The sequence below is a fragment of the Solanum lycopersicum genome, chromosome 9 (genome assembly GCF_036512215.1).
Source record: "Solanum lycopersicum chromosome 9, SLM_r2.1".
Classification (NCBI taxonomy): Eukaryota; Viridiplantae; Streptophyta; class Magnoliopsida; order Solanales; family Solanaceae; genus Solanum; species Solanum lycopersicum.
In genome coordinates, this window is record NC_090808.1 from 66609649 (window position 1) to 66627470 (window position 17822).

Sequence of the window (17822 nt, forward strand, 5' to 3'; positions counted from 1 at the left end):
TCACTTTATAATCTCAATTATTACCTCAATCACTTGGTAATTATTACTAATGATCGAAGTCAAGGTTTGCTCCCCCCACATTCACGTAGCATCAACAATATATAACCTCAACTTATCTAATATTACATCCATTCTTTCCACTTTATCCATTAAATAATAATTATCATTAGTGAATACAATATGACTTCCATTAATTATCATTCTATATATTACCAAATATAAATATATTCTTTTCTAATTTTAATTGTTTGTTTAAACTGACCATCCACTAACTTATTTTTAATACATGGACTTAGTAGTAAGGATATTAAATGTAATATGGACTTAGATTCATTAACCATTAAATAATAAAAAAAATTATTTAATAAATAAATATCCAATAACTAAATAACCATAGTTATAGAATAATTCAAATTTTCAAAAATTACAATTCGGGTCATTACACAAAAATAGCATAGCAAAATTTGCTATGAAGAACAATTTTGCAAACTATAACTAAAGTGTACAAATATAATTTTGTATTTGCTATACGTAAATATTGCTCATTATAAAATTCCTCTTATAAATTTATTATAAAAATACAAAAAGAAAGAAATATTTTTTTCAGTTACATAATAAAATTTCATAGATATTTACAGAATAAATGCATAATTAGTATATTGGATTCACATGCAACTAAATAAATTGAAAGGCAGAATACTTGGAAGCAATAAATCAATAAAAAAAAGACACTTACAATTGTAACACATATTTTTTTATGTGTTTTATATACTGGCAATATAACTTATAAATTAGAACATGTAATTAGGAGAGCATAACAATTTTCTTTATGTTTCCTTATAAATTAGAACATAGTATAATAGTTATTTTTTTCTTTATGTTTCCTTCCTTCCATCACAAAAATAATAAAAAAATCAGCTATGAAATTATTATAAATTTGTCATTAAATAGCTCAGAATAAATATTTCTTATGATAATTCATCATTAGATGAAATAAGAGCTAGTTGTGCTTTCCGTCTCAAGTGATATTTAGCTATTCGAGAATCAAATTATGCAAACTTTAACTTGCATTTTGAAGTTTAAACATGATTTTACTTAAATAATACTTATTTTGGGGAGAAGAAAATAATTGAGAAAAATTGTAAACATATATAGAGTATGTAAATGCATGCATGGTTGAAAAGCATAATAATTAGGTACACAATATATCAATATCAAGTACCTATAATTATGAACGACATTACATGAAGTTCAATTTTCATGGTCTCCCCTCACTTTTCGTATATAACTTTAAAAAAATATACTCCCTCCATTCGTAATTGTTTGTTATGTTGCGCTTATCGAAAATTAATTTAATTAATTTTTAAAGATAAATTAAATCACATTAATTCGATATTTTAAACAAAAAAATAGATATCCTAAAACTATATAAAAAGTACAATAAATTACAATTTTTTCCATATCTTCGAATTGTTCAACATGTGGTTGTTATACACTAGCACCTCACTACAATGAAGGCACCACATGCCTATAAATTAATGTGATACAACTTATACAAATTCACTCAATTCCTTCTACTCTTTACAACTAAAACAAAATGGAGGCAAAGTTTGCTCACATCATTCTGTTCTTTCTTCTTGCATTTTGTTAGTACCTCTCTTTCTCTCTCTACATATTATACACACACATACAAGAATATTATTAGAGTTGTAAATGATTTATATTTCTTTTGCGGTATGAGTGGGTGGGCCGGTGAGGGAGAAAACTTTACAAAGGGTTTGATCGTATACTATATTTTACATTATAAAAAAGTTATGATCTATATTTTACATTATAAAAAAGTTATGATCTTGTAAATATAATGTAACTGAGCGGAAAAGGAGGTTTAAATGAGCGACTTGTTCAATGACTTGTCTATTGACACTCCTTTGCCGGAAAAAATTCATTATATATATTGACTTTACCTTTGCTTGTGCCCAGATATTTCTAAATGTATCGTAATTTTTTGACGATCTAAATTGAAATGAGAAAATGCACTATAAATAATAAGGTAAAAAAATATTACATTATTAGCACGATACTCAAAAAGAGCAACTAAAAACAATCATTCGTAAAAGATAGATTAATAAGCTAAAATTATTAAGGAGTTCACTATAATTATAACATGTTAAAATATAATGAATAATATTTAGTTGAATTTATAAAGATGATATTTTACTAACTGCTATTGAAATGTTTTTTTCTGACAGCTTTTGAAACTCTCATGGCACGAAAAGAAAGTGATGGACCAGAAGTCATAAAACTTCTAAAAGAATTTGAATCCGCATCTTGGTGCAAAGGTAAAATTCCTTTAAAGGATTACTTTTTTTAGCTTCTCAAAAATTATCAATTTTTGCTACTTTTAAAAATGCTTGTTTTTTTTGCTTAAATGCTTGATCAAATGATTCAATGCATTAAAATAAAAAATTTTAAAATAACAATGGAAAAACAAGACGTAGATCATTAAATTCTTGAGAAATTTCAATAGTCTAGTTGGTTGATTATCTAAATTTTACGTTATTGATAATAAGGATGTGATTCTCCACCTTGAAATCTCTTCCCCCAAATTATTTTTCCTTCCCCTACTCCCAACTTTTATTAAAAGTAAATATGATTAATTAATAAAAGGTGCTCTCTCTAATAACTTAAACTTTTAGATGAAATGTTTATACACTTGAATATGGTATCAGAGCAGGCATACCTCTTGGTTACGAACTTAATATCAACTCCATATTTGCTATTATTATAACACATATAGAGTATATATTATTCTTTTTCTCATTATAATCAATTATTATGTATATGTGTAGGAAAACAATTTTGGCCAGAACTTATTGGTGTACCAGCACAATATGCTAAGGGAATAATTGAGAAGGAAAATCCATCCATAGCTAATATTCCAATATTATTGAATGGTTCTCCAGTCACAAAGGATTTTCGATGTGATCGAGTTCGTCTTTTTGTTAACATTTTGGGTGATGTTGTACAAATTCCCAGAGTGACTTAAATTATTGGATTATTGAAGTAATTAAGCAGCCACATATTAAAAATAATTAGGGTTCATGTTGATTATAATGTCTCCATGTACTCTTACTATATATATAATGGAATAAATAAAACGTGGCTTAATAACTCAGGCAGATCTAACGTATATTTATTTGATTTTAACTTGATATCATAAAATCAAATTATCAGATTCTCATAAACATCCTTACAATATAGGGTTCTCATCATTTCAAATTAAAAAGCAATCGCTATACATCTCTCTTTAAGACTTTTAACATCTTTGGGACCATATATTCAATTAATGCGTGGTAGCTGGGAATTGAATTGCAATTATTAAACTAGTCCCTCACCCCCACTATACCCTAAAAATAAAAATGAAACGTGACAATGTGTTATAATCTCTTTGGAACAAATTAAGGTTGGTGGATTAATAGTAAACAAAAATATCATTAAAGGTGAGAAAAGATAAGTATGTATCCATCTTTAATTAGAGCTAAATATAAAAAAAAACTTCATTATTAATTGAACTTCAAAACATATATTAAATATCGAATAATAAACTTTAAAAAAAAAGTCTTGTCCTAATTAGTGGCTTGAAAGGAAAAAAACCATTTTGTCCCTTATCTGCATGTTGTCAAATATGTATCAATTAATACAATATTGAGAAAATCAATTTCATCGATGTATGTATCATTCAAAAATTATTTCAATGTATCAACGGATATGGATAAACAAATAAAAATAAATAGAGAAATTAAATGATACTATTTAATTTGGTTGTGTTTTTAAAAAAAAGGAGAATAAACCTCCAAATAGGAATTGGGGTCGTTAAAATTTTACAAAACATGCCTAGTTTTGGTCGGTACCAAAAAAATCTAGAATATAATTTATAAATTCTAATTATTTTTTAACTCAAATGGTAACATTAAGTTTGAGGATTGTTCTATTCTAGTCCTTGTATATATAAAAATACAAATATATTTTTTACCAAATTCCTTTTTATTTTTTTGGTTTAAAAAAAATTCCTCTTATTAATTTATTATAAAAATACAAAAGAAGAAATAATTTTTTCAGTTACATAATAAAATTGGAAAATGGCTTAAAATACTCCTAAAGTATCAGAAATAGTATAAAATTACCCTCCATCCACCTATTAGCTCCAAAATACCCTTCTCATTCACCTATTGGCTCCAAAATACCCTTCTCATACACCTATTGGCTCCAAAATACCCATTCTCATCCACCTTTGGTTTCAAAATTAACCACTTATTTAACTATTTTAAATTTAAACTATGTAAATATTTTTTTTAATGCACGGCATTTAACTATTTGTTGTAATTTAACTTTTTAATATAATTTATTAACTAATCTACCACCCACCCATTACTCAAAACAACACCCAATTAATAGATTCATCTCATTACTAATGCACAACAGGAAAGCTACTACCAATGAGTGTTTCTAAAAATTTAAGTCGAAAATGTCTATAGAAATGAATTATCATACAATCAAGTCCTCAATCAAAACATATTATAATTCAAGTGCCTAAATAAAAATTACCGATAGACATAAAAGTGTGATTATGTTCATCTTAATTATTTATTCGCCTCAATTATGTGATGTTGTTACTTAATAGAAACCCTTTTTAAAAAAAAAGAATATATTGAAGTTTTAATATATAAAAATAAAGAATAAATATTTATTAAATTATATTAAAAGAAGTCCATGAATTAATTCGAGAGGTGCTACTTTTTTACCTTTAATCATAAATTTTGAATTCAAGAGTCCTCCTAAATAAGCGGTTCAACCTAAATTTAATTGGGGCTTTGATTCGTACTCAAATAATTTTGAATGTTATTTTAAGAAATCGGTAATTTCGTCGTGCTTTAGTAGTGTTTAGGCCGATTTAGATATTAAAAATGGTTTATTAATTGGGTGGGGCTTAATTTGTAATGGGTAGTGGGTTGGTTTATAAATGATATTAATAAATTAAATTATATCATGTAGTTGAGCGTTAAGTATTTTTAAAAATATTTAAATATTTTAAATTTAAAATCGTTAAACAATTGGTCAATTTTGAACCTAAAGGTGGATGACAATGGTAATTTGGAGTCAATAGGTGGGTGAAAAGAGTATATTAGAGCCAATAAGTGAATGAAAGATAATTTTATACCATTTCTAACACTGTAAGGATATTTTAGGCCTTTTTCCGTGATAAAATTTCATAGATATCTGCAGAATAAATGCATGGTTGGTATATTGGATTCACATGCAGCTAAATAAATTGAAAGGCAGAATACTTGGGAGCAATAAATCAATATAAAAAATACTTACAATTGTAACACATTTTTTAAGTGTTTTATATACTGACAAATTAACTCATAAATTAAAACATGTCATTAAGGGACCATAACAATTTTACTTTTGGTATCATTTCTATTTTAGTTTTTTCTTTATGTTTCCTTCCTTCCATCACAATGATAATAAAAATTAGCTGTGAAATTATTATAAATTTTTTAATAAATAGCTCATAATAAATATTTCTTATTATAATTCATCATTAGATGAAATAAGAGCTAATTGTGCTTTCCGTCTCAAGTGATATTTAGCTATTCGAAATTCAAATTATACAAACTTTAACTTGCATTTTGAAGAATAAACATGATTTTTACTTAAATAATACTTATTTTGGAGAGAAGAAAATAATTGAGCGAAAATTGTAAACATATATAAAGAGTATGTAAATACATGCATTATTGAAAGACATAATAATTAGGTACACAATCTATCAATATCAAGTACCTATTATTATAAACTACATTATACGAAAATTCAATTTTCACAGTCTCCCCTCACTTCTTGTATATGATTAAAAAATATATATCAAAACATAACATGTGGTTGTTATACACCACTAGCACCTCACTACAATGAAGGCAACCTCTGCCTATAAATTAATGTGATACAACTTATACAAATTCACTAAATTCCTTCTACTCATTAGAACTAAAAAGAAAATGGATTCAAAGCTTGCTCACATCATTGTTTTCTTTCTTCTTGCAACTTGTTAGTACCTCTCTCTTTCTCTCTCTACATATTATATACATATACACACATACAAGAGTTGTAAATGATTTATATTTCTTTTGCGGTGAGGGAGAAAGAACTTTTACAAAGGGTTGATCGTATACTATATATACATTATAAAAAAATTATGATCTTGTAAATATAATGTAATTTAGCGGAAAAGGAGGTTCAAATGAGCGACTTGTTCAATGACTTGTCTATTGAGAATCCTTTGCTGGAAAAAATTCATTACATATATTGACTCTCTTAGAGAAAATATAAGATCCTCCTCAGTTCTGATGAATCTTCTTTTACCTTTGCTTGTGCCCAGATATTTCTAAGTGTATCGTAAATTTTTGACGATCTAACTTGAAATGAGAAAATGCACTATAATTAATAAGGTAAAAAAACGTTACACTATTAGCATGATACTTAAAAGAGTAACTAAAAACAATCATTCGTAAAAGATAGATTAATAAGCTAAAATTATTAAAGAGTTCACTATAATTATAACTTGTTAAAATATAACGAATAATATTTAGTTGAATTTATAAAGATAATATTCTCACTAATTGCTATTGAAATGTTTTTTTCTGACAGCTTTTAAAACTCTCATGGCACGAAAAGAAAGTGATGGACCAGAAGTCATAAAACTTCTAAAAGAATTTGAATCCGAATTTTGGTGCAAAGGTAAAATTCCTTTAAAGGATTACTTTTTTTTTAGCTTCTAAAAAATAATCAACTTTTGCTACTATTAAAAATGCTTGTTTTTTTGCTTATATGCTTGATCAAATGATTCAATGCTTCAAAATATTTTTTTTTTAAAAAAAAGAAATAAGAATGGCAAAACAAGATGTAGATAATTCAATTCTCGAGAAATTTTAATAGTTTAGTTGGTTGATTACCTAAATTTTATGTTATTTGTAATAAAGATTCGATTCTCTATCTTGAAATCTCTTCCCGAAATTTTTTCCTTCCCCTACTCCCAACTTTTATTAAAAGTAAATATGATCTAATTAACAAAAGGTGTGCTCTCTCTCTCTAATAACTTAAACTTTTAAATGAAATGTTTATACACTTTAATATGGTATCAGAGCAGACAGACCTCTTGGTTACGAACTTTAATATCAACTCCATATTTGTTATTGTTATAACACATATAGAGTATATTATTCTTTTTCTCATTATAATCAATTATTTTGTGTATGTATAGGAAAACAATTCTGGCCAGAACTTATTGGTGTTCCAGCAAAGCTTGCTAAGGAAATAATTGAGAAGGAAAATCCATCCATATCTGATATTCCAATATTATTGAATGGTTCTCCAGTCACAATGGATTTTCGATGTGATCGAGTTCGTCTTTTTGATAACATTTTGGGTTATGTTGTACAAATTCCTACAGTGACTTAATTAATGGACCTTATTATTGAAGTAATTAAGCAGCCACATGTTAAAAAATAATAATTAGGGTCCATGTTGATTATAATATCTCCATGTACTCTTACTATATATATAATGGAATAAATAAGTGTTGCTTAATTATATGTACTCCTCTCCTTAATTAATTCCTTTTTACATATTGTTTATTACTTTTTCTGTTTTAGTTTGTTTGATTGGTTTTAACTTGATATTATTAAATCAAATTATCGGATTCTCATAAAACATCCTTAAAATATAGGGTTTTTGCAATTGTTAAACTAATGCCCACCCCCATTATACCCCAAAAATAAAAATGAAACGTGACAATTATAATCTCTTTGGAACAAATTAAGAAGGTTGGGGGATTAATAGTAAACAAAAATATCATTATTGGTGAGGAAAGATAAAGTAGGTATCCATTTTTAATTAAAGCTTTAAGATTTGAAATAAATATAAAAAAAATTCTTTATTAATTAAACTTCAAAACATATATTAAATATCGAATAATAAACTAAAAAAAAGTATTTTCCTAATTTGTGGCTTTAAAGGAACAAAAACATTTTGTCCCTTATCTGTAAATTGTCAAACATGTATCAATGAATATAATTTTGAGAAAATCAATATCATCGATGTATATATTATTTAAAAATTATTTCAATGTATCAACGAATATGGAAGAGCGAATAAAAATAAATACGTAAAATTAAATAGTACTATTTAATTTAGTTGTGTTTTTTTCGAAAAGGAGAATAAAATCTCCAAAAGGGAATTGGGGTCGTTAGCCAATAATTTCATATTTGAATTATTTGAGTACGATAGAGTTATGAGTCCAAAACTTTTTAAATAAAATAGAGATATATTTGATCCTTTTTTATTTCCTTATAAATTTTACAAAATAGGCCCACTTTTAATTGATCAAAAAATCGCAAATATAATTTATAAATTCTAAATATGTTTTAACTCAAATGGTGATCATTAATTGTCGTAAGTTACCAAATATGTTTTCCGTATCAAGTTATATTTCGAAATTCAAATTATACAAACTTTAACTTGCATTTTGAAGAATAAACATGAATTTTACTTAAATAATACTTATTTTGGAGAGAAGAAAATAATTGAGCGAAAATTGTAAACATATATATAGAGTATGTAAATGCATGCATAGTTGAAAGGCATAATAATAAGGTACACAATATATCCATATCAAGCACCTATTAATATAAACTACATTATACGGGAATTCAATTTTTACTGTCTCCCCTCACTTCTCGTATACGATTAAAAAATATATATCAAAACATAACATGTGTTTGTGAATTCCTTCTACTCATTAGAACCAAAAAGAAAATGGATTCAAAGCTTGCTCACATCATTCTTTTCTTTCTCTCTTGCAACATGTAATTAGCTACGCCTCAGTTGAGACGAATCTCCTTAATTCTACTATTGCTTGTATTAGAGATTTTTAAGCATATCGTATATGACGATCTAACTTGAAATGAGAAATAAACTATAAATAACAACACAGAAGAATTGTTACACTATAAGCATGATATTTAAAAGACAACTAACAATCATTCATAAAGATAGCTAGATTAGTAAGCTAAAATACTATTAAGGGCTTTAGTATAATTATAACATGTTAAAATATAAAGGATAATATTTAGTTGAATGTATAAAGATAATATTCCAACTCATGTATTCGAGATACAGAATTAGAAGCACCGAAACTCGATAAAATTCTTAATATTACAAACTAACGTGTATCTAAGTAATGAGCTCCTAACTAGTGAAATTTCTATAAGTTTCTTAATTTAAAAAGCCCATGAATTTTTTAATAATTCAAAATTATCGGAATAAATATAATACCCTATAATTAATAATTCTAAATATTTCAAAAAGTATATAAAAGAATTACAATTAAATTAAAATTTTATTTAAATCTCAATTTAGAAAATGAGATGAGAGAGTAAAATAATCTTTGGTTGGCATTTGGCAAAGGAAACAAATTTGTGGAGGTTGTATTAGCTTAAATTTTGCGGCATTAGATTCGTATTGTCTTATGAGGAAATGAATTTCTGATGAATCATACTACTTTTTCGTTGTTGTAGTTTTCAAAATATATAAATATCATTTTAAAAAATTAAATATTTATATCTAATGTTGCCACATAAACACATTGAGATAAATGAAATACTATTTACCTTTAAATTAGCATACAAAAATCATAGAGCATGAAAATCAAGTAAAAAACAAAATTTATATATATATATATATATACACACATACATATATACATATATATATAAATACATACATATATATCTATATCTATATCTATCTCTATATATATATATATATATATATATATATGTTCCTTTTGCACAAAAATATCAAGAATCTATACGATTTGAAAACTAGTTTGTATAATTACTACTTCTCTATATCTTTTTTCTTCTTCTTGTTATTTTACCAATCTGTATTTGTTCTTTCTTACTGGTAAAATGTATATATGTTCGGATGAGAGCTATCCTTAAAGTACTGAGTTCATATGAATTTGGAAATCAACCACTCGATATCTTCCTCTTTGAGACTTTAACATCTTCGAGACCATAAAACATGAACAATTTCTGTACTTTCTTTGAAACTGCACGTGAATTCACTTCAAAACATAAACATATTTTTTTTCCTTATCTTCAAATTGTTCAACATCTGGTTGTTAGACACAATTAATATGTAGTACCTCACTACAATGAAGGACAAAAAACTGAATAGTTTAAGACCAAAACCGATCAATAGATCAAAAATCGATAAAAAATGTCTTGTTGATTTAACATATTTAAAAATAAAAAATTAATAATTCAAATTGATAATACATAAAATCAAACTGAATCGACTGATACATACCCCTATCTAAATCCACTTATATCTTCAATTTTCTTAAAAAAATGAGCTTACAAATCCTACAAGTATTTTATATATTTATAAATCTTCTATGTTATTTTCTAACAATATCACACAAAATAAAATTATAAAAAACCTATAAAACTAAAAAAAAATATTTATAAACGACTATAAAATCAAATCTCCCGCTTCGCCCTTATCCAATTCATAATATAGAGATTAATGGTAGTAATATGTGTCCTCCACACACATTACACGTCCATTCAATTTTCATTGTCCCTCTCACTTCTCGTATATCAAAACATGATATTTTTTTTCCTTTATCTTCAAATTGTTCAACGTGTGGTTGTTAGACACCACTAGTACGTAGTATCTCACTACAATGAAGGCAACCTTTGCCTATAAATTTGTGTGGTGCACTCTTACAAATTCACTCAATTCCTTCTACTCTTTACAACTAAAACAAAATGGAGTCAAAGTTTGCTCACATCATTGTTTTCTTTCTTCTTGCAACTTGTTAGTACCTCTCTTTCTCTCTCTATATATAAAAACATTGTAAGAATATTATTAGAATTGTAAATGATTTATATTTATTTTGTGATATGGGGTGGGGGTGGGGGTGGGGGACTTCCACAAAGAATTTACCTTATATTATATATACATAAAAAAAAATTGTTTGATCTTGTAAATATAGTGCGACTAACTCAAAGCAAGTTCAGAAGAGCGACTTGTTCAATGAGTTGTAGATTGACATCCCTTTACTAGAAAATTACATTATTTAGTGAAAATATTGACTATCTTAGTGAAAATGTATACATTGACTCTCTTAGTGAAAATATTGACTCTGCCGCAGTTTAGATTACCCTTACTTAGAGCCAGAGATTTTTAGGCACTATAATTTTCTAATAATCTAGCTTGAAATGATAAATACACTAATTGCTATTGAATTTTTTTTTGACAGCCTTTGAAACTCTCATGGCACGAAAAGAAATTGATGGGCCAGAAGTCATAGAACTTCTAAAGGAATTTGACTCTAACTTGATGTGCGAAGGTAAAGTTCTTTTAAAGGAATTTGTTTTTTTAGCTTCTCAAAAAAACAGTTTTTCTACTATTTAAAACAGTTGTTGTTTTTTCTTTGATTGCTTGATTAAACACTTCAATTCTCTGGAATATTCTTTTTTTAAAATAAGAACTCATTATTGACTTTTTAAAGATTTGACCAAACAAGATGTAAATTATTCAATTCTGGAAATTTTTATTAATTCACTTAGTTAATTATTCAAAATATTACATTATTGATAACCATTCGATTCTTTTCCTTAAAATCTCTTCTGCAACTCCCATTTTTAAAAAAAAATAAATATCACAATTCAACTCGATATTTGCTATTATTATATCATATATAGAGTATGTTATTCTCTCTAATTATAATTAATTAATTATGTGTATATGTAGGAAAACAAATGTGGCCAGAACTTATTGGTGTACCAACAAAGCTTGCTAAGGAAATAATTGAGAAGGAAAATCCATCCATAACTAATATTCCAATATTATTGAGTGGTTCTCCAATTACATTAGATTATCTATGTGATCGAGTTCGTCTTTTTGATAACATCTTGGGCTTTGTTGTACAAATGCCTGTGGTGACTTAATTAATGGACCTTATTATTGAAGTAATTAAGCAGCCACAATATGTCAAAAAATAATAATTAGGGTTCATGTATGTTCATTATAATGCATCTCTTCATGTACTCTTACTATATATAATGGAAAAAATAAGTGTGGCTTAATTACATGTACTCCTCTCCTTAATTAATTCCTTTTTACATGTGGTACTACGTTATTTTGATTATTTTAATTTATTTGTCTGATTTTGACTATAACATCTTTGGGACCATATATTTAATTAATGTGCGATAGCTAAGATTTGAATTGTAATTGACAAATTAGTCCCCCAACCCCACTACACCCCAAAAATAAAAATAAAACGTGACAATGTGTTATAATTTTTTGGAATAAATTAAGAAGGTTAAGGGATCAAGTAAACAAAAAATATGTGTGGAAAGATAAATATGTATTTATCTTTAATTAGAAGTTTTGAATTTGAACATAAATATATATAAAAAAAGGTTATCTATTAATTGATCTACTCTAAAGTGGATATTGAATATCAAATAAAAAACTAAAAAAAAGTAAAGCATAACAAGATCTTCTATGTTATTTTTTAATAGTCTCCATTAAAAAAAAATTCATAATTCTAGAAGATATTTGTAAACAATCCCACATATTACGTTTGAAACATTACACCAACGATGGAGTTATAAGTCATAACTTTTTCAAACGAAGGATAAAATTACTCTATATAAAATAGAGATAAATATGACCTTTTCCATTTCCTTACAAAGTTTTCAAAATAAATTCACAATGATCGATTTCAAAAAAATCTAAAATATAATTCATAAAATCTAAATACTATATGTTTTTTCACACAAATGTTTGATCATTATGTTTGAGGGTTGCTCCATTCTAGTCCTTGTACATATATAAAAAAAATTTTACCCAAATTCATCATCATTTTTTTTGGTTTTAAGAAAATCATCATATTAGTTTCTTATAAAAATACTAAAGAAGATACAATTTCGTCAATTACGTAACTAATAAAACATCAAACATATCTAAAGAGTAAATGCGTGGTTGGTATATGCGATTCACATGCAATTTAATAAATTGGAAGGCACAATAATTTGGAGCAATATATGGATATAATAAATACTTACAATTATAACACATTTTTTATGTGTTTTAAATACCGACAAAATAACTCATAGTCATCGGTGCAGTGGTGAAGTCAAAATTTTAATCAGGGGTTCAAAATTCGTAAAAATAAGCATACGGAGTAGTCGACAGGATTCAACATCTACTATGTATACATAAAATATTATTTTAACCATATATAAATAGTATAATTTTCTATCGAAGAGTGTTCGAATGAACCCTTGTACCAAGGTGGGCCCGCCTCTAATCGGGGGACCATAGCAATTTTACTTTTTGTATCATCTTTTTTTCTTTATGTTTCCTTCTTTCCATCACAGTAAAAATGTAAAAATTTAGCAATGATATTATTATTAATTTGTTATTAAATAGTTCTTATGATAATTTGTAATTAGATAAAATAATTGTGATAAAGATATTAAATACGCTCTCCGTCTCAAGTGATTTTAGCTGTTCGAGATTCAAATTATGTGAATTTAACTACATTTTCAAGAATATTCATTTATTATATAGACATGAAAAGAATTGCATTATAAATACTTTTTAATTTTTTTTTTAAAAAGGCTAGAGGAAGTAGTAAACTATATATTATATTTATTAATTTTTTAATAAGTATGATTTTTACTTAAATAATACTTATTTTTTAGCAAAGAAAATAGTACGATTGAATCTAGATGAGCGAAAATTGTGAACATAAAGAATATACGTAAATGCATGCATGGTCGAAAGGTATAATAATTAGAAACAATATATCAAGTAACTATAATTATAAACCACATTTTTATATGTTTTATATTCTCACAAAATGACAAATGAATAAAACCATTCTATAGGGACCATAGTTTTTTTCTTTTATATATAAAAAAAAAGCATCCCTTTCTTTTTCTCCTTTTGTTTTTCTTATTTCAAGCACAAACTTGATAAACAATGAGACTTATTAGTGCTGTAAAAACAATAAGAATGATTTTGTTTATTATATTTTTAATGAAGAAATGATAAATATACTTTCGAACTATTACAAATGATATGTTAAACCCTCCTTTATACTTTAAAGATTGTATACACTTTTATCTTTAATTTTTCGAGTTTTGTATAAAGTTAAAATTAACTTATGGACATATGACTTCTTCTCAATATTTTACCTGATTTTATTTAAAAAATTTAATCGAAGTCAAATTTAATAGATTTATCATAAATCTTATATTTATCTTGAAATTCAATAAATGTATATGTTTAAAGTAAAATTTGAAACTTATGTATTATTATTTGAATTCGTTGTCGTAAAATTTAGAATTATAACATTTAACTCCTAAATCATGTCCTTATTACTTACAAAATGATTCATGAATTCATAGCTAGGGACCATAGCATCTCTATTTTTGCTTGTAAATCTTTTTAATTTTCATTTTATATTGTTATTTCCTTGTCATTGAAAAAGACTTTGAGAACATAAATAAAACGTGTCATGTCATTTTCTGAAATTTCCCCATTTTTTGCTAGATAAAATTTATATATATATATATATATATATATATATTTATATAAATTAAACTCCAAAAACGTATATGAAATTTTCTTATACATCAATAAAAATAATGGTACACAATTGAGAAGATTACAAAGTCTAGCTAGCCTTGTGATAAAATAAAGAAGCCAAATTACAAAATAAATTAATGAATTTTCTTTTGTTTCCCCATATATTTTGAGACAATTTTATTGATATTTTAATGAAAAAAGTATCTCTTTTAAAATTTCGAGCTACTTTAGTTGGATAACCCAAAAGCTCATAAAATTGTTCCTCTTTTATAAATAACTATAAAATTAAATGTCGCATCACTCTTATCCAATTGTTCAACATGTGGTTGTTAGACACCACTAGTATGCAGTACTTCACTACAATGAAGGACGGTGACAGAGATATCTGGTGTAAATCTTTTTTGACAGAAAATTATATTATTTATATATTGTTAAAATAATTTTATATGCATATTTAGTAAATGTCAAATTTTTTTTCAATTACTTCATGTGTTTATTTTTACATATTTTAAATCCTTTATTGAAAATCCCGACTCTGCCTCTGATGAAGACAACCTTTGCCTATAAATTTATGTGATACAACTCATAAAAGATCACTCAATTCCTTCTACTCTTTACAACTAAAAGAAAATGGAGGCAAAGTTTGCTCATATCATTCTTTTCTTTCTTCTTGCATTTTGTTAGTACCTCTCTCTTTCTCTCTCCACATATTATATACACACATTCAAGAGTTGTAATTGATTTATATTTCTTTTGCGGTATGAGTGGGTGGGCCGGTGAGGGAGAAAAAACTTTTAGAAAGGGTTCACTATATACTATATTATATTATAAAAAAAAAGTTATGATCTTGTAAATGTAATGTAATCGAGTGAAAAAGGAGGTTCAAAATGAGCGACTTGTCTATTGACACTTCTTTGCTGAAAAAATTCATTATATATATATATATATATATATATATATATATATATATTGGTTCTCTTAGAAAAAATGTTAGATCCTTCTCAGTTCAAATGAATCTCCTTTTATCTTTGCTTGTGCCAGATATTTTTAACCGTATCATAATTTTTTGACAATCTACCTTGAAATGAGAAATGCACTATAAATAATAACACTAAAAAATTGTTGCACTATTAGCATGATAATGAAAAGAGCAACTAAAAACAATCATTCGTTAAAAAATAGATCAATAAGCTAAAATTATTCAGGAGTACACTATATTATAACATGTTAAAATATGACGAATTGCTATTGAAATGTTATTATTTTTTTTACAGCTTTTGAAACTCTCATGGCACGAAAAGAAAGTGATGGGCCAGAAGTCATAAAACTTCTAAAGGAATTTGAATCCGAATCTTGGTGCAAAGGTAAAATTCCTTTAAAGGATTACTTCTTTTTTTTTAGCTTCTCAAAAATCAATTTTTACTGCTACTTGATCAAATGATTCAATGCTTTAAAATAATTTTTAAAAAATAAAATAAAATAAGAAGTCATTCTTGACTTTTTAGAAACTTGGCAAAACAAGATGTAGATCATTAAATTCTTCAGAAATTTTAGTAGTTCAGTTGGTTGATTAGCTAAACTTTAGGTTATTGGTAACAAGGATGCGATTCTCCACCTTGATATCTCTTTTCCCCAAATTTTTTCCTTCCCCTACTGCCAACTTTTATAAGAAGTAAATATAATTAATTAATAAAAAGTGTGCTCTCTCTAACAATTTAAATTTTTAGATGAAACGTTTATACACTTCAATATGGTATCAGAGCCGACAAACCTCTTGGTTACGAACTTTATTATCAACTCCATATTTGCTATTATTATAACACATATAGAGTATATTTTTTTTCTCATTATAATCAATTATTTTGTGTATGTGTAGGAAAACAATTCTGGCCAGAACTTATTGGTGTACCAACAAAGCTTGCTAAAGAAATAATTGGGAAGGAAAATCCATCCATAAATGAATTTCCAATAGTATTGAATGGCTCTCCAGTCCCAGCTGATTTTAGATGTACTCGTGTTCGTCTTATTGACAACATTTTGGGTGTTGTTGTACAAATTCCTAGGGTGGCTTAATATAATGGATTATTGAAGTAATTAAGCAGCCACATATTAAAAAATAATTAGGGTTCATGTTGATTATAATGTCTCCATGTACTCTTACTATATATAATGGAATAAATAAGTGTGGCTTAGTTATATGTTCTCTCATTAATTAATTCCTTTTTACATATTGTTTATTACTATATCTGTTTCGATTTGTTTGATTGATTTTAACTTTATATCATAAAATAAAATTATCGGATTCTCATAAAACATCCTTAAAATATAGGGTTCTTGAATTGCAATTGTTAAACTAATCCCCACCCCCACTATACCCCAAAAATAAAAATGAAACGTGACAATGTGTTATAATCTCTTTGTAAACAAAAAAATCATTATAGGTGAGGAAAGATAAGTAAGTATTCATCTTTAATTAGAGGTTTAAGATTTGAACATAAATATAAAAAGACTTTTTTATTAATTGAATTCAAAACATATATTAAATATCAAATAATAAACTAAAAAAAAAGTTTTTTCCTACTTAGTGGATTTAAGGGAAAAACCCACTTTTGCCCCTTATCTGCGTATTGTCAAACATATATCAATGAATACAATATTGAGAAAATCGATTTGATCGATGTACATATCATTCAAAAATAATTTTAATGTATCAATGAATATGGGTGAACAAATAAAAATAAATAAAGACGAATATAGGTGGACAAATAAAAATAAATAAAGAAATTAAATAATACTATTTAATTTGGTTGTGTTTTTTAAAAAAAGGTGGATAAAATCTCCAAATAGGAGTTGGCGTCCTTAGCCAATAATAGAGTCGAAAACTTTTCTATATAAAAAAGATATATTTGTTGCTTCTTCCATTTCCTTACAAATTTTACAAAACATGCCCAGTTTTGGTCTGTACCAAAAAAATCTCGAATATAATTTATAAAGTCTAATTATTTTTTTAACTCAAATGGTGACATTAAGTTTGAGGGTTGTTCTATTCTAGTCCTTGTATATATAAAAATATAATATTTTTT

At 26.1% G+C, this 17822-nt stretch overlaps 4 protein-coding genes across 4 annotated transcripts; all 4 read left to right on the top strand.

Moving 5' to 3' along the window:
* The first annotated feature begins 1564 nt into the window (after positions 1-1564).
* On the top strand, positions 1565-3174 carry LOC101247557 (proteinase inhibitor I). Its single transcript, NM_001328505.1, has 3 exons — positions 1565-1646; positions 2250-2339; positions 2850-3174. Exons 1-3 carry the CDS (start codon positions 1598-1600, stop codon positions 3044-3046), a joined length of 336 nt encoding a protein of 111 aa, NP_001315434.1. The 5' UTR covers positions 1565-1597; the 3' UTR covers positions 3047-3174.
* Positions 3175-5954: 2780 nt separating this feature from the next.
* LOC101247257 (wound-induced proteinase inhibitor 1-like) lies at positions 5955-7653 on the top strand. Its single transcript, XM_004247607.4, has 3 exons — positions 5955-6111; positions 6712-6801; positions 7325-7653. The coding sequence occupies exons 1-3, from the start codon at positions 6063-6065 to the stop codon at positions 7519-7521; spliced, it is 336 nt and encodes a 111-aa protein (XP_004247655.1). The 5' UTR covers positions 5955-6062; the 3' UTR covers positions 7522-7653.
* Positions 7654-10869: 3216 nt separating this feature from the next.
* Positions 10870-12259, top strand: LOC543954 (wound-induced proteinase inhibitor 1). The gene is made up of 3 exons (NM_001308941.1): positions 10870-10947; positions 11393-11482; positions 11887-12259. Exons 1-3 carry the CDS (start codon positions 10899-10901, stop codon positions 12081-12083), a joined length of 336 nt encoding a protein of 111 aa, NP_001295870.1. The 5' UTR covers positions 10870-10898; the 3' UTR covers positions 12084-12259.
* A 3002-nt stretch (positions 12260-15261) lies between these two features.
* LOC101247857 (wound-induced proteinase inhibitor 1-like) lies at positions 15262-16935 on the top strand. The gene is made up of 3 exons (XM_004247609.5): positions 15262-15418; positions 16014-16103; positions 16616-16935. The coding sequence occupies exons 1-3, from the start codon at positions 15370-15372 to the stop codon at positions 16810-16812; spliced, it is 336 nt and encodes a 111-aa protein (XP_004247657.1). The 5' UTR covers positions 15262-15369; the 3' UTR covers positions 16813-16935.
* Positions 16936-17822: the final 887 nt, after the last annotated feature.